General features: G+C 34.9%; 3 protein-coding genes across 3 annotated transcripts in view; 2 read left to right on the top strand and 1 right to left on the bottom strand.

The window, feature by feature from the left end:
- On the top strand, positions 1-9,567 carry LOC106055453 (uncharacterized). The gene is made up of 5 exons (XM_056022558.1): positions 1-386; positions 4,043-4,351; positions 6,331-6,507; positions 7,950-8,090; positions 8,647-9,567. Exons 2-5 carry the CDS (start codon positions 4,258-4,260, stop codon positions 8,799-8,801), a joined length of 567 nt encoding a protein of 188 aa, XP_055878533.1. The 5' UTR covers positions 1-386; positions 4,043-4,257; the 3' UTR covers positions 8,802-9,567.
- LOC106055452 (uncharacterized) lies at positions 8,908-14,954 on the bottom strand. The gene is made up of 2 exons (XM_013211713.2): positions 14,839-14,954; positions 8,908-12,887 (listed from the first exon to the last, which is right to left on the bottom strand). The coding sequence occupies exon 2, from the start codon at positions 12,858-12,860 to the stop codon at positions 10,749-10,751; it is 2,112 nt and encodes a 703-aa protein (XP_013067167.1). The 5' UTR covers positions 12,861-12,887; positions 14,839-14,954; the 3' UTR covers positions 8,908-10,748.
- The window catches only part of LOC129925124 (histidine-rich glycoprotein-like), a 19,119-nt gene continuing 6,105 nt past the window's right edge, over positions 13,416-26,429 (top strand). The window contains exon 1 of the mRNA XM_056023497.1: positions 13,416-13,884. Within this exon, the coding sequence (XP_055879472.1) occupies positions 13,416-13,884 (469 nt within the window). The remainder of the gene's footprint in view (positions 13,885-26,429) is intronic.

Raw genomic sequence — 26,429 nt, forward strand, 5'->3', positions numbered from 1 at the left:
TCATCAAAACTTCCGTAATTCGTTCCTAATGTAAACGATTACTAATAGACCAATCAACGCAATGACTCACTTAACACAACATGGAATTATAATTTTCTAGTTTAGGAAGAGTAAAATTTAAATAGATCTAGAAATCTAAATCTGAACTAGATTATGATGTCTGATATTGTCACTAGACAAAGTCTCTAATCAACATGAACGACTAGATCTATAATTATATTCTATAGTCACACTATATACTATAGAAATAGAGACTATTCACATTATTAGAGTATAATACTCAGACGACTCAGTCGTCTCAGTATATACTACAGTAAGTATATGATATATCTAATCTAGATCGACTCATCGATACGCGAAGAAACGTCAAGTTGTCTGTAATATCTGTAAGTCATCTTATCATATTATGTCATGATCAGTGACTTATGACTATGAATAGTACATCGAAATATAGATCTAGATTATGTCATAATATCATGAAGATGGTACCCCCTTAATCCAAAAAGAAAAAAAAAAGAAAATCTTGGACGAGATTATTGTGATAGTGAACTAATAAAATTGCTCTGAATATAGATCTATCTTACTTAGACTTAGACTTAGGTCCTCCCGCGCCGTTCGGCGCATTGGGCGGCAAGCTGTCTCCATAATGATCTGTCACTGGCAATGTCTGAAGCCTCTTCCCATCTGGTGTCCACTGTTCTGAGGTCCTCCATGAAGGTGTGTCGCCAGGTAATACGAGGACGTCCCTGTTTGCGCTTTCCTCGTTTTGGCTTCCATGTTATCGCAACTCTTGGTGTGCGTAATTCATTTTGACGTAGAACATGTCCCGCAAACCTCATGCGACGCTCAGTCACAACCTCACTAAGTGTTCGACTCCCAGTTCGGCAAAGGATTTCCTTGTTTGAGATCCGGTCTGTGTAACTGACTCCCAAAATCCGTCTCAGCCATCTCTGTTGAGCCACATTTAGTCTTTTCTCAATTTTGACAGATGACTTCCACGTCTCACATGCATATGTAGCAGTTGGAATGACGATTGTGTTGAGAAGGTGTATTTTTGTCTCGAGTCCAATGGCTTGGCTAGTCCAAATAGGCTGCAGCCTTTGGAAAATGCTCCCTGCCTTTCCTATTCGGCACGCTACATCATGGTAAGCATCTCCATCATTTGTTATGATGCTGCCAAGGTACGTGAACTTGTCCAGCTCTTCAAGCTTTGACTCGCCAAGTCTGACGGGGACACCCTTTGCCTTATATCCCACTCGCATAATTTTAGTCTTATCCAAGTTTATGCGGAGGCCAATTTTGGGTGCCTCTCTGTCTAGGCTCTCCGTCATTTCTTGAATGCATTTATTTGTAGCCCCGAGTAGTGCAACATCATCAGCAAAGTCCAAGTCCGTCAATCGGAGTTGTTCATGCCATGGAATACCAAAGGCAGTCTGGTTCATTGCTCTCCTCATTATGTAGTCGATGGCTAGGAGGAAAAGGAAGGGAGATAAGATGCACCCCTGTTATAGATCTATCAGTACATAAAAAAAGACATTTCCATTTAGTGTACCACATTTTGCAAGTATCTGGTACAAGTGTAATGGTACTCAATGCTTGTGCAATCTAGGTCTAGGTCTTCTTAAAAGTAGGCTTGACCAACATTTATTAAGACAAGTACATTTCTAAAATACTCCAACTCTTCAAATTCTAGCTCACTAACTAAACAAAATCCAAGACATTTTTGGTCTACCAGCTCATTAGCATATTTATTCGTTCCCTAACTCATTCTATTAACAAAAGGTGACATGCAAAAAAAAACAACAACAAAAAAACACTCATCCTTACTTAGTTTTGTAAATTCACATAATAATAATTTTAATAATTTTATTTATAAAGCGCTGTTAACAAACAAAATGTAGGCTCAAGGCGCTGTAATAACATTACAAACACAAACATGACAATAGCAATAAAAAACTAATCTAAAAAAGTTTTAAACAAGTAGGTCTTAATGTTCTTCTTAAAAGTGGTATAGCATGTCTGTCTGAGATCAATGGGGAGTGAGTTCCAAACCTTTGGTCCGTGCACTGAAAAAGCCCGCAGACCGTAGCTTTTGAGGGAGAAACGTGGCACCACTAAAAGCGTTGAGTCCATTGAGCGTAGGGCTCTCTGGGGGACATATGGAGTAATCAGTTCTCTAAGGTACAGGGGCATCTCATATACATATACAGCAACATTCTTATTGCTCACCCCATAATTCAGTTGCGTCTCACACTCATTCAACTTTAATCTTGTGTTTATATTTCCAATTAACTCATTAGCTACTAATGCGCCCAAATGCGTCCTTCCCCCCTCAGTACTAATGCGCCCAAATGCGCCCGCCACAGCACACATACAGCGTGACTTGCGTAGCTCTCGTTTTCCTGCGCGACGCGTGGTGTTATTTTGAGCTGGCTGGGTTTTTTAAAAAGTAGAAATATAGATCGTTTCGTTAAAAAAACCCGGATGTTTTTACGTCTTTCGCTTCAGTTTCTATGGGCCTTCGAAGTTTGTTGATTTTTTTTTTCGATTTTTCTTAGCTGCACAGGCCATTTTCTCAATGACCTTTCAATTTTTAGACCCGTTATCGCAACTAATACACTAAATACAGCTAATAATGAACTTGATATTGATCAAGACATTGATCATTAGAATTTAGCGCTACATTTAGACTTAGATCTAGTCCGATTCAGAGATAGAGTGAAGGAAACATTAGATCGATCATCTAGCCTAGATCTAGACTATTCTGGATCTAGCGTCAATGAATCTTCAACATCTTTGACTGATATTTTGAACAGTTTTTATTTACCACATGAAAACTTTAGATGAAATAGATCTAGTTGGGGGTGTACACAACGTTGGTTTAGACAATGGTTTGATTACTTTTACTTTGTTATGCTAGAAGTCATGAAATCTGAGACACATGCAGAACCACATCAGCATGATCATGATGATGCCATGTTCAGGCAACTAAGGGCCTCACGCGTACCCAGTGAAAGTCAGTAAATACTCAAGACATATAAAGATTTTATATATAAGCATAATGTTTATTGTATAGGCCTACTAAATTCCTACTTAAAAACATTACTGGTCTTTGGGTAAAATTTAAATATTACCAAAAATTACAGATCTGATTGGGGGGGGGGGGGTCCACCAGTCTTCAAAAAATCAGGCACTCGAACAAATTTTTGTCTTTACCTGTTGTTTTTATTGTTTTAATCTTGTAAAACCTATTCAAGTTATACATCATTTTAAAGGTCATCCATTTCTCTTTTTTTAGAAGTATTTTTTGTTATTGATAGATGTTGTTTTATGTTTTTTTAAATATATTTTGTAAAGTCAGTCTATTGATGTTTTTGAGTTACCTCCCTTTGCTTAGTATTTAGAGAGATGCTGCTTAGGTATGGCTTAGTAGCTAATGAGTTAAAAACTAGAAATTTATCTTAGTACTGGTACCAATAGTCATTACTAAGCTTATATCAACTCTCTTTCTGTCTGTTTGGTAAAAAGTTTGTACATGTTATTTCTCCCACACCCATTCTCAGATCAAGTTCAAACTTTGCACAATTATTCATTGGCATAAGCAAGACACAAATCAATAAAAAAAAATTTAAAACTATTAGTCAATTAATTACTGGTAATTAATAATTTGGTTGATACCAACAAGGGAAATTAATCCTTCAGCATTCACAGATATGGTTTAACATGTACGATTTTGTCCCTTTAGAAAATTGAGCACATTATTTCTCCAACATTCATTCTCTGATCAAGTTGAAACTTTAAACAATTATTTATTGTACCTAACGAAACATGAATCAACTAAAAAATTAACCAATTAATTTATGATAATTAATTATTTAGTTTGATATCCAATAAGACAATAACTTCTGTCAAGAGATATAGTTATAAGAGTGGAGTTCTTTTCCTTAGATAAGTTAGATAGTTTAGATAGTTTAAAGAGATATTTTTTTTAAAATAAGTTTTTTAAAAATATATTTTGATTGTTTTATTGTGATATTTTCAGAAGTCATAAAACAATACAGCTATATAGGAATCTTACAAAGAAAAAAAATGTAAATGTACAATAATGCTAGAGTAAAGATTGACAGTGACTTATCTAGAGTTACTGCTTACTGTAAAAGAAAATGTGTTAGGAGGAATTCATAAATCGTATTACAAAGCTAAAGCTAATATTGAGAAGAGCTCTCTAAGTAATGAAATTAAACAAATCATATTTCAATGGGAGCTGCTTGTGCTTCGGGGATCTCAACTTTCACTTCAAACACCAGCTCATTGCCAACTAAGATTCTTATTCTTGGACCTCAAAATTCTGGTAAGCCTAATTATTAAAACACAGTTTGATAAGATACCTTCTTTCCAAATTATTTCGACACGTGAGGAGGAATGAAATGTGTACATTGGCCCTCATGTTACTTCTGTTTTTATGTTATAATCATACACACTTTCAAGGCCTCTATTAAGACACAAGTACAGATAACTTAACTTGAATTAATCCCTTTGACCATAGGACCCCAATAATACAGCTATCAGATTCTGTTCTGAGCACACTCCCCCCCCCCCTGCCCCCCCAAGTGGTCCATGTCCATCATGCTGTCTTTGTTTTTAGCTATATTTATCTACATTTTTTTTTGTGGTCTACCAGTCTTTCTCTTCCCCTGTGGGTTCCAGTCCATTAGTGCTGTTGTGGCTGTAGCATTTTTTTATTTTTTTTTCAAAGGGTGAGATTACTAGACCCACACCCAACCCTTCTCCTCCCCCAGGCTTGAGACTGGCAAGATGCATCCTGAAGGTTGACTCTAAGTGGAGTTAAGCATATATAAATGCATAGAAAATAAGTTGTTAGATTAGGTTGATTCACATAAGAAAAATAACAAATATTGCATATTTAAATATTTTATAAGCTATTCCTCTCGTGTATTATGTATTGTTACTATTTTTCTTGGATCTCTGGCTTATGATTATGGTTTTTCATGAGGTAATAGTCTGCTTTGAGGTCTTTACCTATAAATGTTTTACATTATTTGTAGCATTTAGTATCTTGGATAATAATCAGAAGGAAGATAAAAGACATTTGTACTTTGAAGCAACAGAAAAAGTTCTCCTTTTCAGACCTTGTAGTCTATAGGGTGGATGATGTAAAGGTCATCTGTTTCTGTGGCCTACAGTTAACGAGGGTGTCATGTGGCCAGCACAACGACCAACCGCCATCACTTTTCCCCAGCTAATGTCAGGCAATTATTAAAGCTGGGTGGACTCAGAGGCGCCCAAAATAAAATTCCAGCCTTCACCAGGATTCGATCTCGGGACCCCTGGTTTGGATGCCAAGCGCTTTACTGCTCAACCACCATGCCTCCTAAAGCAACAGAATGACAATGCTAAATGTTCTCTCACATCTTTACTCCCATGTCAGCTCTTACCTTAAGAACTTGGAATAGTTTTATTTGGTAACGTTTTAAACATCACACAATGTCATGTTGACCAATGCTCTCTCTCTCTCTTTTAATTACATTGGAATCTACTTAATTCAAATGAACACATTGAGTTCAAATTGAAGAATTCAAATTACACTTTATCAAGGGAAATTACTGAATAATATGCATATTCTACAAAGTTACTTCCCTTGTTTGTGGAGAGCTAGATTATTTCATATTTTATGTTTGAGATTTGCATTTTCTCTTCACAGGATCTGTTTGATAGTAACAATGAAATTTTGTAAAATGCTAGAAAGTGAAGCTTTTTGTCTGGGATGGTGTTGTCATTAGTCAGTCTCATTGAAGCACACCAAACCTAATAGGCCACTGGCTGCCTATACATGATGTAACATAACAATATGCCATGCACATACCCACACAATGCACTATTAGAAATCAATCCATAGTTTTATGTTGAAGAAGTGATGAATGTCACTGATTTGATGAGTGAAAAAAAACCCCAAGGCACAGAAAATGATAAATTTTATTTCTATTCTCAGGCACAGGGCATAGCTTGTCTTATAAATTACATTTCTTCAAAGAATAATATATATACTGACTTCAAAGTAACCACTTTTTCAGTATGGCAAAAAAAAAAAAAGCTAATTTAACTAAGCAGAATATTGAATAATGTAAACCTCCTACTGTTTGAACTTTTTGGTAACAAGAAAAATGGAGTTAGTAGTTAATTAATAATGGAGTGCATTAATTATTAGCCATAAAGCTCTGTTGTAAATACTTTGTTTCTACTTATATAGCATGGTATATATCTTGACACTTTTTATTATTTCTAAGAATCAACCCATTTGTTTTCTAAAAGGAAAAACCCATCTTCTGTATTCTTGGAAATATGGAGCTGACTATATCTTGTCTATTGAACCCACAAGCCATTTCAATGTAGAAACAGTGACTTCATCCTCTGGACAGAAGTATTTGGCCTATGACCTGGCTGGTAACATTGGCTACAGAGTAAGACCTTTCTTGGAGGGTGCCAATGGTAACTAATATTTTAATTTTTAGCATACAGCAATGAAAGAATGTAGCTACTATCAATAAAATCTATTACCAATTGGGCATGCACAATTTCAAAAATTGTGAATGTTCTGAAAGTTAAAGGTAATGGTTGTGCGTTTCCTTGAGTGAACACCAACACTGCATAATTAACAACCAACTGATTTGTCTCCAGGAATACAAGGCCTAACTTAAAGTAACAAACAAAACTGTTTCATCACATAATTTCTCCAGGAATTCAAGACCTAATACTAAGGCCTAACTTAAAGTAACAAAACAAAACTGTTTCATCACAGAATTTCTATTCAGAAATACAACATTGATTTTTTTCTTCTTTTCAAATTCCTTCTATTAGCTCACACTTTTGTCAAACTCAAAAGCAGACGCAGGCTGAAATTTCACACATAGAAATATTCTCTGTTAAGTTATTAGAGCATCCTTCTAATAACGTGAATATTGTCAGTTTGATTCCCATACCAGCTGATTTTTTTTCATTCATGTTTCTCATGACCTCCCCCCCCCCTCCCCCCAAAAAATGTGTTCTGTTTTCTTTATTATTGGAACATAAAGTAGAAATAGATTTTTTTGTTTTTAAATTACTTGTTATATCTCAGAAAACTACAAAAGCCACCATTACCTTTTTGTTAGTACATGTATCTTGAATACATCTGCACTCAACTGCTGGTATAGTAAGTTAAAGATCAAAATGTTTATAAGATTAAATAAGCTCAAGTAATGATGTAACTACAGTCCATGGATTAGAAGCCCTGCTTTTGGACTCCTTGAAAAGTCTGTCCTTAGTGCATGACCTTAACTCTAGCCTATAAACTCAGTTCCACTCGACTCTCTCTTTTTTTAGCCATGCATCCTCCTGACACAGTTGTCAGGAATTTCTATGTTCTAAGTCAAAGTTTATCTTTGGGGCACAACATTCATCTCTTTGCAAACTATTTCAATACAAAAATGTTTCTCCACAACTTCCAAAATCCTGAAAAGGTTTCTCTCTCTGCACAGCCATTACAATCAAACCTGGACCAATTGCTTTACTTCTCTGTCAGGGCTAAGGCATATTTCAAAACCTTTTTCCATTGTCCTTAGGAATATTTTAAGGTCATTTATAGTCTTTCAGAAGTAGGCCTATCTTAAAAAAATCATTTTTTTTTTAGTAAACACTTGTTTTTCATATTTGAAATTTATACCAGCATTGTTGATTTAAAAAAATAAATATTATTATTGAATGTCTATTGTACTAATAATAATACAAAAAACTACTAAAAAAAAAGCAATTAAACTATTTCTAGATTTCTATCAATAAAAACTTTTTTCTGTCTATAGATTCTCTCATATATTTGTATTGCTCAAAATTTTTTTTATACTATAGTAATAAAGCAAACAAAAATAAAGTAATTTTTTCCCCCCTTCCTTTAGGTATTATTTACATGTTGGGCTGCGATGGAGAAAGTTTACTGAGCGAGAGTGAAGCAGAGAGCATTGTGAAACTTTTGAAAGAAAGAGATATGGAGAATGTCCCAGTACTATTTGTGATTAAAAATGGATCAAAATCGGATGGTAACTGAATGCAGCATGCTTCGTAGATCTAAAACATATGTTTCATGTTGATTTAACTATTATCATTTATATTCTTGGCTTTGTTCTGTGTCTTAACCTATCTTATAGAAACATGGCTAAATATAGTTGAATCCAGTTCTCAGACAGACAATAGGATTTGTTTTAGTACTTAAGAGATAGACAATTGTTATTGGTCCAATCAAATGGAAATTCCGTTTGACTACAATTGACCACCTCAGCTTAACTACTGTAACAATAACAATATAGATGCAAATACGAACAACATTCAAACATGAAACAGTACACACTCACAAGATTTAAAATTTGGTACAAAAAAAAAAAAAAAAGAAGTCTGGTTCAACTGTATTCAAAATGAAACAATGAGAAGTTATATTTTCTGTCCAGTTGAAAAACAATGAACATCTTACCAGTGTTGACATAACAAATTGATGGGGAGATGAAAAATTAGTAGTTGCACACATCTTTAGAATCAAATAATTATTTCGGACGTAAAATGAAGCTGAGTTTTTAATGTTGGATTGTGTTTGTGTTGCAGACTGTTCTCAAGATTTATCAAACAAACTAATTCACGTCCTTGAAGGCAGGGTCTGGGATGCGGTACAAATACAACCAAACAGTCAAGAGGATGCTGACCAAGTTCTCAATGCCTTGGAAAAGTTGATAAACAAACCTTTTTCTAAAGTTAGCTGACACAATGAATGAACTTAGTGTAAAAAAAAATTAATTTAATTAACTGACATTAAAACAGACAGTACATATAATGGTCTATAAGTTTACAGGACAAACAACACGTTTCTTTTTAAAACTTTTTTAATTTAAACAGGATATAAGTTAGTTTTACTAACAGCTGATAAACATGAGCAGTATCACTTTTTAAGTTGAATTCACTATAAAACAACCAGATCAAACAAATTAACAATAATAATAAGTGAGAGAACTTATAAATAACACATTACTTTCAAGGAATAATCAAGTTTAGTTTTCTTGGAATAATCTTAAATCATTTTAATTTCCTGTAATCCACAGTTTCTGTTAATTGTATAACTTTAAGTCATTCATTATATTGGAAAACGTTTAAAACAAAACTGTGATACACCGATATATGTCTAATACTGTATGTCTACATACAGTATGTCTAACAAGTACTATGGTGCGTATGTCTTTTATTACATACTCAGGCTGTCTCAATTAGCATTTTTTATACTTATATTTTCTTTAGTCAATTTATCAAATATAAATGTTTGTTTTCATACATTTTATTTACATATTGAATTGACAAATGTTATCTCTAGAAAAGATAGCTGACAGTTTTCTGCCACTCCCACACCCCACTCTTCCTGCCAAGGCAAATATTGAAAAAGAAAAAAAAATTGATTGTGAAATGTAAACATATTGTATAATATCGACATGCAACAATTGAATTCTTTTTGTTAATAAAAAAAAGTTTCAAAAGTAATTTTACCATTGTGTTGTATTTATTATTAGACATTTAATATATATTAAAACTTTAGCATGAAAGATTTGTATGAATTAGTTAAATACAGATTGAATGTGATGGACTCTTTGTTAAATACAGATTGAATGGACTCTTTACTTATTTAAATAGTTAAAACCCTTGGATTTTATGACCAAAAAAAAAAAATCATGAAAATTAAAATTAATTTTCTAAAAAATAAAAAAGTTCTATTCTTGGACATATCTAAATGAAAGATAACTCCATTTTTTAAGTTCAAAACTTTCTGAGTATTTTGTTTTAACAGATGTTGAGACCCAGGACCAAAAGGGCAATCAGTCCTAGAGCTGTTTAATATAACAGTGTATCAAATAGAATCTTACCCTACATTCAAAAAATTCTTAAAGATAAATGATAAAATAGTTCAATCCATTTTGTCTAATTTCTCTGCATGTTTGTTATCAAAGTTGCATTGAGTTCAATAGTCCAAAGTTTCAGAAAGTTTGCACACTTTACAGGGCTATTGACAGGACTTGTGTGATGAGAAAAGAGTGTAACAGGAGCATATCATGAAATAACCTAAACCAGTGTTTCCTAAACTAATGGAACACTGCGCACATTCTGAGTATTTAACTGAACACTTTGCTTATTTTTTGTACAGAGAATTATTCACATAGTGGCAAACTAGTTAATTATTCCAGTAGTTGGTGGAACACCTATTCAGGCCTCATGGAACACTAGGGTTCAGCGAAACACTGACCTAGACTGTTGACCTTATTGATGAGGACATCAAGGATAACTGTGAAGATATTTTACTGAATTAAAATCATTGCTATAATCTACAGCAAAAGCTTCTGAATGGCAATGAAATAGAAGAGATTGCTATTTGGTTTACCCTAACCCTGGAAAAATGAAATCTTGTAAAACATATTGGTTAAAAAACAAATATACAAGATGAATGTTAATGGCATAAATGTATAGAGGAGTTGAAGAATTCAAAATTATTATCACATATATAAAATAATAACTTCTTTCACATTTTTAACATACTTTATCTTTCCACTTCTACCTGGGGAGGTAGTCTGTCGTTAGATGTAAGGCCTGGCCCAAGATCTCCAACAGGAAAATAAAAACAAAAAAGAAAAAGTAAATTGCATAACAATTTGAAAAAAGAGTCCAGGAATTTACTTTGGCGCAGGCTTCTTGGTGAAATATTTCAAACTAGTCATTACAAAAGGTTTTGTATTCATCGATGAGAAATATGACACAAGCTGTTCTTCTACATTGGCTGTGCTGTACTGGCTAGTTGTATTGGTACCAATGACATGATCTTTACTAGTAATGTTGTGATGGCAAGGGCCCAAAACTCCATTCATAGCTGAAGACAAAGAGTTGTCTTTACTTGCAAAATGACAAGCTGAAGTACTTATCCTATCTCCTGAAAAGTCAACAAATTTATGTACACTGGAAAGACGGCCAGATGCAGAAGCATTTTCAATAGTCTTCTTTGCTGCTTGTTTAGAATATACTATGGCATCTGATTGACTGAAAGCCAAATCACTATCTTTGACTGTTTCTGCTTTTTGGAACGGTCTGCGACCTACATTTGTTTTGTATGAATCCGACAGCTGGATCTTCTTTAGAATATCATTAAGCTTTTCTTGACTCAATTCTCCACATTGCGGGTCTAGCATCGTAGGATTCTTGGCCACGGTGCAAGGCAGGTTTACAAAGGAGCTGGCTGCTTGAGCATCATGAAAACCAGGAAATGCAAACTCGTTCATTAAAGATGTAGGCCAGGGTTGGCGCTGAGCAGACTGGTGATATAGTTGTTGAATTCTATCCCTTACATTATCACTTAGTGTCATATTCCTCTCATGAGCATTGACAACTCTGGGAATGAACTGCTGGCAACCCAGTTCTGTGGGGATATACCCAACACTTGAGGAGCTTTTTGTTGTATGCATTGGGGTTCCATTGATATGCTCAGGGATACCAGCTGTATTCATGTGATTGGCCTGTTGTCTGAACTGCATCAAATAGGGGTTTAAACTTAAGTCCACTGTGTTATTTACTTGTCTTGGAGGCGTGAATGCCACATCAACATCTACGCCACTGTCATTGAGACCTGAACATGACACATCACTTGAATTTTCAGTGTTTCGCCTGATCCTCAGCTTAAGTGGCTTAATATCACATTTGGGAGAATCACTAAAATTATCACTTGCAGATTGTGACAATTTTTTAACCGGTTGTGGATTCGCTTTTGATCTAATGAGTTGGTTGGTAGATTTGATTTCTCTAGGCTGACAAGTTTTGTGAATCAATGTTTCCACTGAGTCCAGTCTGCTTTTGTGGTGATTAGAACCTGTTTCACTGTCAGGCTTTATTTCTTCAATAAGATGAACAAGCTCATCTATGGAAACTTTCTTCAAGGGTTTTCTAACAAACTTCTTGCCAATAACTTTCTGCATTGCTACAAGTTTAAGTAAGCTGTTGGACTTTTTGGCAGTGGGTTTTGATTCACAATCGCTAGGACTCAATACAGCATTTGTAATGCAGGAATTACTGATTGTTTCTTGGCACTGATCTTCAAGCTTAGTTTCACAGGCTGTAGGAGAATCAGTATTGCTTTCTACAAGACTGCAATCATCACTTGCTATGCAGGAATCTATGTCAGTTTTTTGGCTGGTACAATTTTTTAGGGCAGTGTATTGAATAGAAATTAATTTCTTCTTGTCGTCCTGTGCAACCAATTTCAGATCGCTACTTGTAACGTTGTCCTCCTCAGAAGAAAGATTATCATACCAGTTTTCTGGTGTAGAGTCACTGTCGAAGCCGTCCTTCTTAGTGCTTTTAGCTTTGTCGATAATACAATTTTCAGGAGCCGGAGCTGGAGACAAGGTTTGTTCTTTAGAGTAATCATCAAATTTAGTCTGGCACACATCATTTTGAGATAGGCTACTGGATTTGAGTGGGGATTCTACATTTATATTAGAACAAGCTGTATTGGTTAGAATTGATGAGCAAACTGCTGAAGACTCTGATTCAGCTAGGCTCTGAATTTGATGTAACAGATCCACTGACCGAGAAGAATCAAGTTGCTTAGGTGAAGAAGATGGTGAAGTGATCAGTCTAGGGGATGGGCTTGAATTATTTTGAGGAACCTCTTTGCTACCATACTCGAGCAACCACAGAGGTAGGTTTGACTCTTCTTTATCCAGCTGTAGAGTAGTTGGGGACTTTAAGGATTCCTCAAGATCTTCAGATTCAGGATCATCTTGTTTGACTTCCATTCTGCCAATGAGTGATTTCACTTAATTCTGGAATATTTATATTTAATATTAGAACAATCTACAATAATACTTTTTTTTAAAAAAATAGACTTTATAAACTTTGTATAGGCTTTGATTAGAGAGACTAAATAAAAGATCTCCTTGTTAGTAGAAGTTGGCCTCCTTCAGTCATAGGACCACTAGCCTAGTAACCCTAGTTATAAATCACACGTTCTTTTTGAAGTCAAAATGCAGTTTTAAATTACTTGAGAAAAAAAACAACTCATAACTTGGATTATAGTTGCTCTCTAATAGGAGTGTATGGAGATACATTGTCTGGCTGATTAACATTTAGATATCTTTTTGTGTATCTTACAGCTAAATAGACTTAAAGGGATGTTTTTTAATTTGCTTAAAACAGTTACTTTGTCAGTCATACTTTGACTATGTCTAGTGTTTATTTTATGTGTCTAGAAATTATACGGTTCTTTTGCATGTCTAGATAAATTTATAGTCTAGAATCTAGCTAACATTAGAATTAATCCACTAATAAGACTTAGTGGGTTGGATACTATCATGCTCATCATCACCATCTGTGTTGGATACTATCATACTCATCATCACCATCTCTGGGTTGGATACCATCATACTCATCATCACCATCTGGGTTGGATACTATCATACTCATCATCACCATCTGGGTTGGATACTATCATACTCATCATCACCATCTGGGTTGGATACTATCATACTCATCATCACCATCTCTGGGTTGGATACCATCATACTCATCATCACCATCTGGGTTGGATACTATCATACTCATCATCACCATCTGGGTTGGATACTATCATACTCATCATCACCATCTGGGTTGGATACTATCATACTCATCATCACCATCTCTGGGTTGGATACCATCATACTCATCATCACCATCTGGGTTGGATACTATCATACTCATCATCACCATCTGGGTTGGATACTATCATACTCATCATCACCATCTGGGTTGGATACTATCATACTCATCATCACTATCTGGGTTGGATACTATCATATTCATTATCACCATCTGGGTTGGATACTATCATATTCATTATCACCATCTGTCTCTAGATATTCGTAGTAGAGGTGATGTGACTGGTTGCGTAACCCAATACCTTCACTTTCCCCGGTCAGCAGCTGTTCTTAGCAAGACGTAAAGAGAGAGGCTGTTCCATTCTTGTATGTTATCTAGCCAGCTTTTCTTTGGGCGACCCTTTGTTCGTGCTAATTTCAGCATTGCCATTAGTTCTAAAACCCTGCCCACTTACAACAATACATGTTCTATTCTAAATCTAAGACTACTAAGTAGCCTATGTAGTAGATCTAGATTATAAGAAAGGTATATGGTAACATTTATTATTATTATGATCATATGATGACATGATGGTTACAGGCAATGTCACTCACCCCAACCCCAGGCACTAAACAAACCAAAAAAGCTCATGAAAAAGAAAAATGAGCAAGCAAAGGAAACAACAGGTTAAATCTGATGACTGGACTTTATGCATTTAATTTTAATATATGGAAAACAGCAGTTTGTCATAACAGTTAACAGCAGTGTCCAAAGGAAACATTAACATATATTGAACATTTAAAAGCAGGAGGTTTGGTTGAAGTTCAAGATTCTAAGATTGTCTTCTTTGACTCTTTTTGTCTTGATGACGAAAGACTTCATGAAAATTATCAGAACGGCCTGACAGGGTGGCCTGGTGAAGGGGGCAGGGGGACACCACATTCTCACAATGTGACAATACTGGCCCACATAATTTATAAAATCTCTAGATCATAGATGATAGTTGATACTAATGAATTTAATGATACTTGATAGAATCATAGATCTAGAGCTAAGAGACAGAGACGTAAGAGTGAGTAACTTAAGTGTCTAATCTAGATCTAAGAGTAACTAAAATAATTTTAGATACTTTACTGGATTATATGTTTATAGATTTACCTGTCGATATAGATTTCTATCGGTATGGTTTTAGAATTAGAAACTAATGGCAGGTGAGGAAAACATAACAAGAGACTTTTTCACGTGAATCCCGCTAACAAACCGGAAGTTGTTGAAGCTCCAGATTTTCTATTAACTTTTATCCCCCACAAATTGTAAACCCAAAAAAAAAAAGAAAAAAAAAAGAACGAGAATGTGTATTTTAAAACAGAACTTTTAAATCTACTAATCTAGGCTAGATTTAGACTTAAGTCTAATCTAGATACTAGACTGGAGTCTAGATCTAGATTATTAAGATGTGAACAATATATCTATATCTATAAACCATTGAGGGGGGGGGGGTGCAGTTAGGCCAGTGGTACTCAAACTTTTGTTTTTGCACCGGGACCCCTTTATATATTCAAAACTTGCCTACAGACCCCTAATTGAGAAAGCTCTATAAATGCATAGAATACAAATAACAAAAGTAAAAACAAAACATTTTGTTGAAGATTGTTTATTGAAATTATAATTTGTACTCAAGATAAAAGTTAAAGACACGAACGACCGTGATGTCATTTTCAAAGTGTATGTCCCCCTAATATTCGTAAGTAGCAACTGCAAATCTCAATTTATTACGTCAATGACTTCACGTTCTACCAAACAAGAAGACGGGAAAGCAGCTTCTATACAATAAACCATAATGGATGGCTGCCTGGTCGTGCGGTTTGCGCGCTGGACTGTCGTTCGGATTTATCGACGATCGAGGGTTCAAACCCTGCCCGCTCTCATCCCCCGTCGTCCTACGGGAGGTTTGGACTAGGAAGTAAACTATCTTCAACTCTGAAGGAACATCCGAAACATGTAAAACATTTTTAATGCAGGATATAAAATTGGAAAGTATTTCTTGTAACCAGCGAATTTGTGGTCTCCTTATGTTGACAAAAGGGCTCTATACTCAGACAGGAACATCCGGATAAAAAATGTTTTCCACTCTTTGGTTTAGGTCGTCATAGAATAATTCTTCATCGACATTGGCCTATTAAACAGTAGTAGGCCTTCTATTCAAGGTTTTTGATCGGGCAAATTGGCTTTTTACTGAAGAAGTTATTTTAATTGTATAGGCTACAATTTTCAGCTTTCTGCGGGTCCTATGGTCGTTCCGAGGACACCTGGGGAGTCCGCGGACCACAGTTTGAGAGCCACTGCTATAGACTACGAAAGTAGTTCCAATACCTTGGTCAAAAAATAAATCTAGAGGTCTACTTTGTGAATTCTAAAAATGGGCGGACGCGGACCAAGTATCAAAATCGAGTCTGGCATAAACATAAATCCATATTTTGACACACGCCATCATCGTATAGAAGCTGTCTTAAAAATCATCATGTAAAGTTAGATAATGTAGGTCTATAAGGAACATAACTCATACGTGCGAGCAGGGCCGGCTTTAGGTGTAGGGAAACCAGGCAGCCGCCTAGGGCTTCCGACTGTCCGACTAGCGCATGATTTCAACAATTTTTATTTTAGGAAAACAAAATTTGCGAAACATGGATTATGTCTCTAGCATACCAGAACCCCGTGGCTGTATGTCTACTAGCCTGATTCTAAGTGTCTAGCATGATTTAAGTTGTTTAGATCTACTTGTTAGGCTACATAGGCTAGAAGATCATTTCTTCCTTTTGGTGAAATGTCGAAACGTTATGTCTGGACTGGTGATCACGAATCGTCCATGAAGCACATTAGTTCTACCGGCACTTTATAAATTGTACTTATTGAATCAATTTATTTGATTTAGATATTGATACAGGAGGTCTATAATTTATCGTTTATTATGTAGGTATGCATGACTAAATGCATGACGCATAGGACGTAATCATCTTCTTTTTTGAAGTAACGTCTGTATTATATAAGATAAGATAAGATAAGGTCTTAATTTTTTGTTTCATTTGGGTCCTCTCTACTCGCACTTACACTTTTAGAAAAAAAAACACAAAATGTACAGTTGTGAATGTGAAGTATTTAACTGTTTACACTCGTTCGTAATGTTCCGGAACTATGGAGCTAGTTTACAAATTGTCATCCTTGTGACTGCTGTCAAATTACAGTCAGCCAACATCAACCTTTGATTACAATTGTTTAGTTTCCACACACACACTAATGTTTGTACACTAAATTATGTTTACCCAATTAATGTGAAATTTTTTTTTTGTTTCTAAAGCCTCAAGTACTTGTCGGAACTGCCTGTGGTCACGATCCCTAGCTCTGATAACTGTGGTCACAATGATATATGGGTCGATAAAATGTTATTTTATGCAGTTTTGTGCAAACTTTCCTGTTCAGAGTTTATAATTGGGATATTCTTTAAAACAACAAGAAACAAACAAACAAATTGTTTTTCTCAGTCAAAAGATCGAGCTCCATCAGTTGTCCCCCTTGCCATCTTGTTCCAAGCCTACCCAACACTTAACACAGTTCTTCATAGCATTGAATAAATACTGGCCTGAGATTGTGCCTTAGACTGAGTGTATTGAAGTAGGCCTATAGTCAATTAGTTTAATCTTCGTTAGGTTGAAACTTTTTATAATGAGACAGCTTCAATAATTTATATAGTCATTTATTATTAATTTTTAAAAATATATATTTGCATTTTTATATGTATATACTGTGGGCACATCATATTTCTGTAGGTGTCCACGGGCCGCATAAAACACTCCGGAGGGCCGCATGTAGCCCGCGGGTCGTAATTTGCACACCCCTGTGCTAGTCGATAGTAAGTCTAAAAGGCAGATCTGAATTTCTTCTTCTTTTTCCTCATTCTCATTTTTATGTTGATAATAAGACCAAGATGTGAGATGAACTGCGCAGTGGTTTCCAAATCAGGGAGCTCTCCATATAGTTTTTGTTTCTATTGAGTGTTTTGGGGGCCAGTGTCTTGTACGGGCCTCTTGGTAAAGAGTGCAGTCTTGAAGTACATGGTCAGCATTCTCTGGTGACACTCCACATGGGCAGATTTCACTGGTTCTTGTAAGGGCCTCTTGATATAGTATGCAGCTTTGAAGGACTTGGTCAGCATTCTCTGGTGATGCTCCACAAGGGCAGGTTTCGCTCGTTCCGACTTTAGCTTCCGGAAGATATGTTGTCTCATTCTGTTGTGTCCGGTTCTGAGTTGAAAAATTATGCGTTGGTCATGTCGAGATAGCTTATAATAGGCCTCCTTTTTCTTGTAATTGGGATGTGAGCTGGTCCAATACTCATTTATTCTACACTCTTTTATTTTCATAATTTCTTCTGAGTAGAGTGGGATTTTCCTTTGTTTGTTCGTTCTTCCATCTTTGGCCAGTATGTCTGCGTTTTCATTCTATTCATTGACTTAGCAGCTCAATATTGAAATATTTGATAGATTCTACCAAACGGTGACCAGAAAAAGTTTCGCATAATTATTTTCTTGGCTCGTGACTTCTAGTCTTTGAAATACTCGTGCTTCGGCTGTGTTGAAATAATGTATAGGCAATGTATTGGTTAAACATTAATAGTATGTCATAAAGATATATATATATACTATTTCAGAATCATAATAATAAGGCTTGTCTCCGAGTCCGAAGAGTATTTCCCGTGGTGACCCCAGCAGCGACATAAATATTTTGCCACATGTAGCACACTATTTCCCGGTGCTCGATTTAGATTTCAGAATCATAGACCTATATTTTACGTATTTAGGTAGACTTCCATATATCGGTGTTGTTAGTTAAGGCATGGTTGGTATTGTTTTCTTCTTGTTTTTTCTAACTATCTGATGCAACGCGTAGCTCCATATGGCACAATAAAACGACAAGCTATAAAACTTACAGACACTTTACAGACAATAGAAGAGCGTACACGAGAAAAGAAAGATATGACACTTCGAAAGCAAGAAGAAGTAAGAAATAATCGATAAGACGCCGAGAAATATGTTACAGAACGAAGCCAAGTGGATCGCATCACTTGCCTATGTTTATAGATTTTTCTTCCAAGCGTATTACATATGTACTAGCTCTAGCACGACCCAGCATTCACAAGGACTCCAATAGATCCGGAAACATAGACATACATATAGGCCTGTGAACAGACCCTCTTAGCTATCACCATTTCCGTTCTGAGATGAATACACAAATATACAAAATAAATAATGAACATAGTTACAAAACACTATTTGTGGTGGGCCAAAGACAAGCAGTTTAATAACATACATGTCTAGATGGACACATGGATACGTGTTGGACGTAATTATCTACTATCTGTAACTTATAAGATAAGATAGACGCGGATATAATAGCAATACGAATAAACTTTAAACGGAAACAACGAAACATATTTTTGTTATATTTCTTGGCCTACCTAGAGCTGTGTCAGTGAGTCAACAGATCTATAGTTCAAGGTTTCAGTACTATCGGAGTGTCAAGCGGAATCGATCCACCTTTAGAGCGATGATCTTAATATATTTTTCAGTTATGAGTATTTGTAGTCATGCTAGTATCTACGACATGTCGGTTGATAAATATTTGTACTCTTTTGTCAATGGTTACATATATACAACTCATTCACCAATCGTAAACAAACAACATTTAGCCACGTGATTCTCTATCTTTTCTATACAAATTACGATATAATTTTTAATACATAATGGTTATCATGTGACTTTTTTTTTCTCCGTTGTTTTATCAATATTATCACGTGACTAAATGTTATTTGTAATAGGTATAGGTATTTATATTCTTGCACTTGTTCTACTGTTTGGTTATTTATCTGAATTTCTGCAAGATGGCCTTTATGTTTCCTAAAATCTATTATCATTTCTTTATTGATATTATTGCTATTGTAGATGGTAACGAAATTCCTGGGGGGATTGTACATAATTAATGAGTCATTTAAAGGAACACATTGTATTTGATAGTTGGAGCAAAAACACCGTCATCAAAGCTGAAAGAATATTGTCGTGAATTTCACAATAAAATAAGTCCAAAGTCTATTGTGAATTCATATTGTCATGTTGTATTATGAATTATATTATTCTCGTTGTATATTCCTAGTCACATTGTCTTCCTGTATGAACAAGTTGTATTATATCAAATAGTAATATATCAAGATGCTGTATTATTAAGTTGTATTATATCAAGATGTTGTATTATCAAGATGTATTAGGCCTATATCAGATGTTTTATTATCAAGTTGTATTATATCAAGAGGTTGTATTATCAAATTGTATTTTGAGTTGTATTATTAAGCTGTAATATATATCAAGATGTTGCATTATCAAATTGTATTATATCAAGATGTTGTATTATCAAGTTGTATTATATCAAGATGTTGCATTTTCACCTTGTAGTATAAGGGTTGATCGTATGAAGCTCAGTACCTCTTTTTAACAGAAAACCAAAAATTAGTAAAAAATAATTATATTTTACAAAAGGTGGTATATTCTGTATTTCGACATTTGTTTTGTAGGCCTACTTATTTAGCAAAGAGACGCACTGAAATTGACGGGCTTTGATGGCAACATTTAGTGACGTCACGGATATTGTGGTTTAGTTTGTTTATATGTTGTTTTTTTTAATTCAGTGGGCATAAGGACTTAGGGGTGACAACATCTAGTAGCGACAGAAATTCGACATTTGGCCATTTCTGCATTAAACATTAGCTGAATTTTTTTCATAAGGCCGGACTTACTTTTTCACAATGGGGGTTTGTGATGGCGTCATGTCTGTAACACTTGCAATCTTCATCTGTAATATGCAATCACAAGATGCTCAAACATATTCAGAGTAATTGAAGTCTTTTAGCCAAACATATGTAGACCTACACTACGTCCGTTACACATTGTATTATCAAGTACTTCTATTTCAAATCCTCTTTGTCAGCTAACTAGACTAGTAACTATCTACCCTAAAAATAGATAACATATATTTATACCATCTACCAAATTTGAATTTCGCACTTAAGTTTCTAATAAGTTAATATAAATCGGCTAAGTTCTAAATGTCAATCGACTAAGTTCTAAATATAAATCAACAAAGTTCTAAATATAAATCAACAAAGTTCTAAATATAAATCAACAAAGTTCTAAATATAAATCGACAAAGTTACAAATATAAATCAACAAAGTTCTGAATATAAATCAACAAAGTTCTAAATATAAATAGACTAAGTTCTAAATATAAATCGACTATGTTCTCATGCTGATAGTTTCGAAAAGAAATGCTACAGAATAGGGCTTACTACGTGGCAGAGAAAGTTTAATTTAAAAATCAGCCTCGGCTGATAAGGCGAGCAAAGAGAAAACAGGAAGTCATTCAGTGAGATGCCAACATTAAAATAGGACTCTTCGTTTTACACGTTTACTTGTTCCTTCAGATTATTACATCCTAGCCATAGCTTCCCGCTGATGGCGGGGGATGGCGGCGGGCAGGTTTTGGACCCGGGATCACAGTGACTGTCGACATCGACAGTGCTGAGCGCATACCACACGACCAGGTAGAATAGTAGGCCTACTAGTATCAGTGCATTTGGGGTAAATGGGTTAGGGATTTACAAAGGAAGTTAAAAAGAACCAAGACTCAACAATGTTTACTTTTTTTCGTGGCCCTCTTACTGTTTATCTATATAGACTTAACTATCTGTCTGTCAATGTGTCTGTCTATTGTACTGACTAACTTTATGGTCAATTCTTAGTAGGGCCTACACATTTCTGTTTCAACTAGAGGATCAAAATTCGCTTGGACCACGGGATAATAGTAATACTGTTTTATTTGACTTTTTAAAGTTATTTACTTAAAAAAAAGTAATTCTGAAATGAACTGCGAACTGTTAGTGTTTGCTGAAAATATTATAATTGTAATGTGTTAATCGTAGGCACAATCTGGGCAACAATCCATGTCGGAGCTCTTCCACGCGTCAAGATTAATAAACTAAGCATGATGAGTTGACTTGAGTGGAGGAGATTCGTGTGCTTATCGCTGAGACAATGATTCGCCTACATTTTTTGTGAACACTGCTGGAGGAGTCAGTGGAGTAGCAAGACAGTAGCTGGCTCATTGCGCCAAGGTCCGCATAGAAGTATATTTTGTAGGAGTAGTAAGTTAGTAGCTGGCTTATTGCGCCATGGTCCGTATAGAACTATATTTTGTTGATGTTCAACCGTTTTCAAAGTTGTATAAACTCAAAATTTAATGACTGTTGCTCGCAAGAAGTACTAAGTAAATTGAGTCTAATGACACTTGCTGGTAAGAGTACTAAATAAATTGAACACGAAATGATTTCGTCACTCTCTACTTAGGGGAAAGGGGGGGGGGCACTGTCACATTCTTGAATCCAGGCCTACAGTTTCCTTGCTATAAGATAAGATCAACTAATGGAAGGAGTTATCTTTCCTACGTGCATTAAGTATTATTTTTAGAAAGCTCGTGTCCATGTTACTATAGTATGTTTAATTCGTTCTGGTATTGTCGTTTTGTATTCGTGTGTGTGTGTGGGGGGGGGGGTATTCCTTGTTTCATATGCTAGGAAAATTTTGTACAAATGCTCCATCATCCTTAGTGCTATTAGAGCATGGAATAGGTTGCCTGAGTCAGCCAGGAAGACCAATGACTTCGCAGAATTTAAGTCATTGATGCTTGACTAGATTGACCTAGTGACACGCGTAGGACTTAATCATCTTCTTTTTACAAAGCTTATAAAAACTCACTGTCTGTCTGTCTGGTAAAAAGTTTAAACATATTTTTCTCCCAATTTCCAGTCTCGGATCAAGTTGAAACTTTGCACAAAATTATGAATTGTACCTGACAAGACTCAATAAAGAAATTAATTATTTTGTTTGATATCGAAATAAGGGGAATAACTGCTACTTAACGAGAGATGTGGATGTATAGATAGATTTAATCCCGTTATTACATTTTGACACGTTCTTTCTCCCAGTTCCCATTCTCGGATCAAGTTGAAATTTCGCATAATTATTTATAGTCGATGACAGTACACGAATCAATCCAAAATTTACCAATTAGTTAATTAATAAGTACTAATTAATATTTTTTTTTACTACAGAAAGGGAGCTAAACCCTGCCTCTTTCAGATAAATGACAGTAATTAGCAGTTCTTTCCCTTAGATACGTTTTTTTTTAAAGTGACCTTTTTTTCTTTTGCTTGTTTGAATTAACTTGCTTGTCTGTATTTTATAAGATAAGATAAAATAAGATAAGAAGGTATACGTGTTGCCTCTATGTATTCGGAAAAACAATTTAGCTCGAGTTAAATCTGAACAAAGAAAATTTCCAAGTTTCCATCGAGATTTGAGCTCAAGCCAAACCCAATTAATAAACAAGATTAAAACATTTCTATAGTCTGCATATGTTTGGATACTGCTAGAATGAATAATTAATCCATCTTGTGCAGTAGTAGGCCTAGCTTCCATTGTCTCAGCAAGGTACACACCTACAAGGAAACTAATCCAGATGGATAGTAAATCGTTTACATTATCTCCCTGTAATGATAACAGAAGCCCCCCCCCCCTTAGCGGGTAAACCCTGGAGCAGTTCTTACATTGAGCAACACAAACAAACCCCTAGTGAGCAAACTTGATGTTTGGTATCAAATCTCGTAGAAATCTCGTCTCGTTGGGTGTCTCTTCGAGTTTACTTAGTGACGGTCTGGCATTTACATGCTTGTATGTGTGTTTTAGAGAGTGAGAGAGAGAGAGAGAGAGGGAGGGAGAGAATAGCTGCTTGCAAAGTTACAGTGATTTTTTGAAGGGAGGGGTGGCAAGGGGTGTAAAGGCTCGATTATTTAAATGACGATGATCAATTTTAAAGTCCCACTAACCCGAGTCTTAAGTTCTTAGCCTCACTATCAGTTTAAGCATACAGTCTCACTATCAGGTTAAGCATACAGTCTGACTATCAGTTTAAGCAGTCTCACTATCAGGTTAAGCATACAGTCTGACTATCAGGTTAAGCATACAGTCTGACTATCAGGTTAAGCATACAGTCTCACTATCAGGTTAAGCATACAGTCTCACTATCAGTTTAAGCATACCGTCTCACTATCAGTTTAAGCATACAGTCTCACTATCAGTTTAAGCATACCGTCTCACTATCAGTTTAAGCATACAGTCTCACTATCAGTTTAAGCGTACAGTCTGTCTATCTAAGTATAAAGTCTCATTATCAGTCTAAGCATACAGTCTTACTATCAGTCTAAGCTTACAGTCTCTCTGTCAGTCCAGGCATACAGTTTCACTATCATTCTAAAATAGTCTCACTATAAGTATGCATTCTCATCATCAGTATAAGCATACAGTCGTATCTGTCTATAGCTATTCCATATACAGGGTAAGTAATAAGTGGTGAAAATATCATAGTTAAACAGAAACTCTCCCACAGGAGGAGGAAGTATTGATGACTGATCTAGGTCTTTTGTTTACACATAGACAGGAAACCAACACATCTTAAGTTCATTGTGAAAATATTTCAACATTGAGACTTAAAGCTGAGCTGAAATGAAGATGTTTTGAATTTTTCATGCAATCATTAAGTCACGTGACAGTCACTTAGATCTGAAGATTCAATTTTACATGACGTCTTTGAGGTGATCATTGATCTACAACGCTGTCCAGGTCAATGAAAAGGTCAAGAGGTCAGTGTTTGAGCTGTAACACAAGACTTGTTTCTGTGAGATTCAGAGAGAGGTATTTCTCTCTTTTCTACGTATGTTTATCTCCCTCTGTCTCTCTTCTTCTATCTCACCTTTCTCTCTTTCTATCTCTTACTCTTTTCTATCTCTGTTTCTCTTCTTTTATCTCTGTCTCTATCTCCTTGTCTTCTCTCTCTCTCTCTCTCTATCTCTCTTTCATTTCAATTATTCTCTCTATCTTTTTTTCTCTCTCTTTCTTTCTCTCTCTCTTAAAACACACATTCTTTTTTTTTTCACCTTTAACACTATGTTACTAATGTACTTTATGTTACTAATGTACTTTATGCTACTGAAGTTTTTTTTATGTCACTAATGTACTTTATGTTACTAATGTACTTTATGCTACTAATGTACTCTATGTTACTAATGTACTCTATGTTACTAATGTACTTTATGTTTCTAATGTACTTTATGCTACTGAAGTTGTTTTTTTATGTTACTAATGTACTTTATGTTTCTTATGTACTTTATGCTACTAATGTACTTTATGCTACTAATGTACTCTATGTTACTAATGTACTCTATGTTACTAATGTACTTTATGTTTCTAATGTACTTTATGCTACTGAAGTTGTTTTTTTATGTTACTAATGTACTTTATGTTACTAATGTACTTAATGCTACTAATGTACTTTATGCTACTAATGTACTCTATGTTACTAATGTACTTTATGTTACTAATGTACTTTATGTTTCTAATGTACTTTATGCTACTGAAGTTGTTTTTTTATGTTACTAATGTACTTTATGTTACTAATGTACTTAATGCTACTAATGTACTTTATGCTACTAATGTACTCTATGTTACTAATGTACTCTATGTTACTAATGTACTTTATGTTTCTAATGTACTTTATGCTACTGAAGTTTTTTTGTTACTAATGTACTTTATGTTACTAAAGTACTTTATGTTACTAATGTACTTTATGTTACTAATGTACTCTATGTTACTAATGTAATCTTCTTATCTTATCTTATATTATACAGACGTTACTTCAAAAAAGAAGACGATTACGTCCTACGCATCATGCATTCAGTCATGCATGTTAACCAATGACTTAAATTCTGCCAAGTCACTGGTTTTCCTGGCTAGCTCAGGCAACCCATTCCATGCTCTAATAGCGCTAGGGAAGAAGGAGTATTTGTACAAATTTGTCCTAGCATATGGGACGAGGAACGTGCCTTAATCTTTGTGTCTTTCTGAGTATTTTATTAAATTTTGTTTTTGTATTTGAAGATTATGGTTCAGTGTTTTATGTATAATTGCTACTTGACTTTTAAGTCTTCTGTCCTGAAGGCTTTCTAAATTTAGTGATTTTACTAAAGGTGTTACTCTATTCAAATGTGAATATTCATTTGTTATGAATCTCACTGCTCTATTTTGTGTATGTTCCAGTTTCTTAATGTTTTCTTGAGTTGAGGGGTCCCAAATGGAGGATGCATATTCTATTATTGGCCTAACCAAGGTTAAATAACATACTCTATGTTACTAATGTACTCTATGTTACTAATGTACTTTATGTTACTAATGTACTTTATTTTACTAATGTACTGTATGTTACTAATGTACTTTATGTTACTAATGTACTTTATGTTACTAATGTACTCTATATTACTAATGTACTTTATGTTACTAATGTACTTTATGCTACTAATTTACTCTATGTTACTAATGTACTTTATGTTACTAATGTACTTTATGTTACTAATGTACTCTATGTTACTAATGTACTCTATGCTACCAATGTACTCTATGCTACCAATGTACTTTATGTTACTAATGTACTTTATGTTACTAATGTACTTTATGTTACTAATGTACTTTATGTTACTAATGTACTTTATGTTACTAATGTACTTTATGTTACTAATGTACTTTATGTGCGTCTTTTCAG

This window comes from Biomphalaria glabrata, chromosome 3 (assembly GCF_947242115.1).
Source record: "Biomphalaria glabrata chromosome 3, xgBioGlab47.1, whole genome shotgun sequence".
Lineage (NCBI taxonomy): Eukaryota > Metazoa > Mollusca > Gastropoda > Planorbidae > Biomphalaria > Biomphalaria glabrata.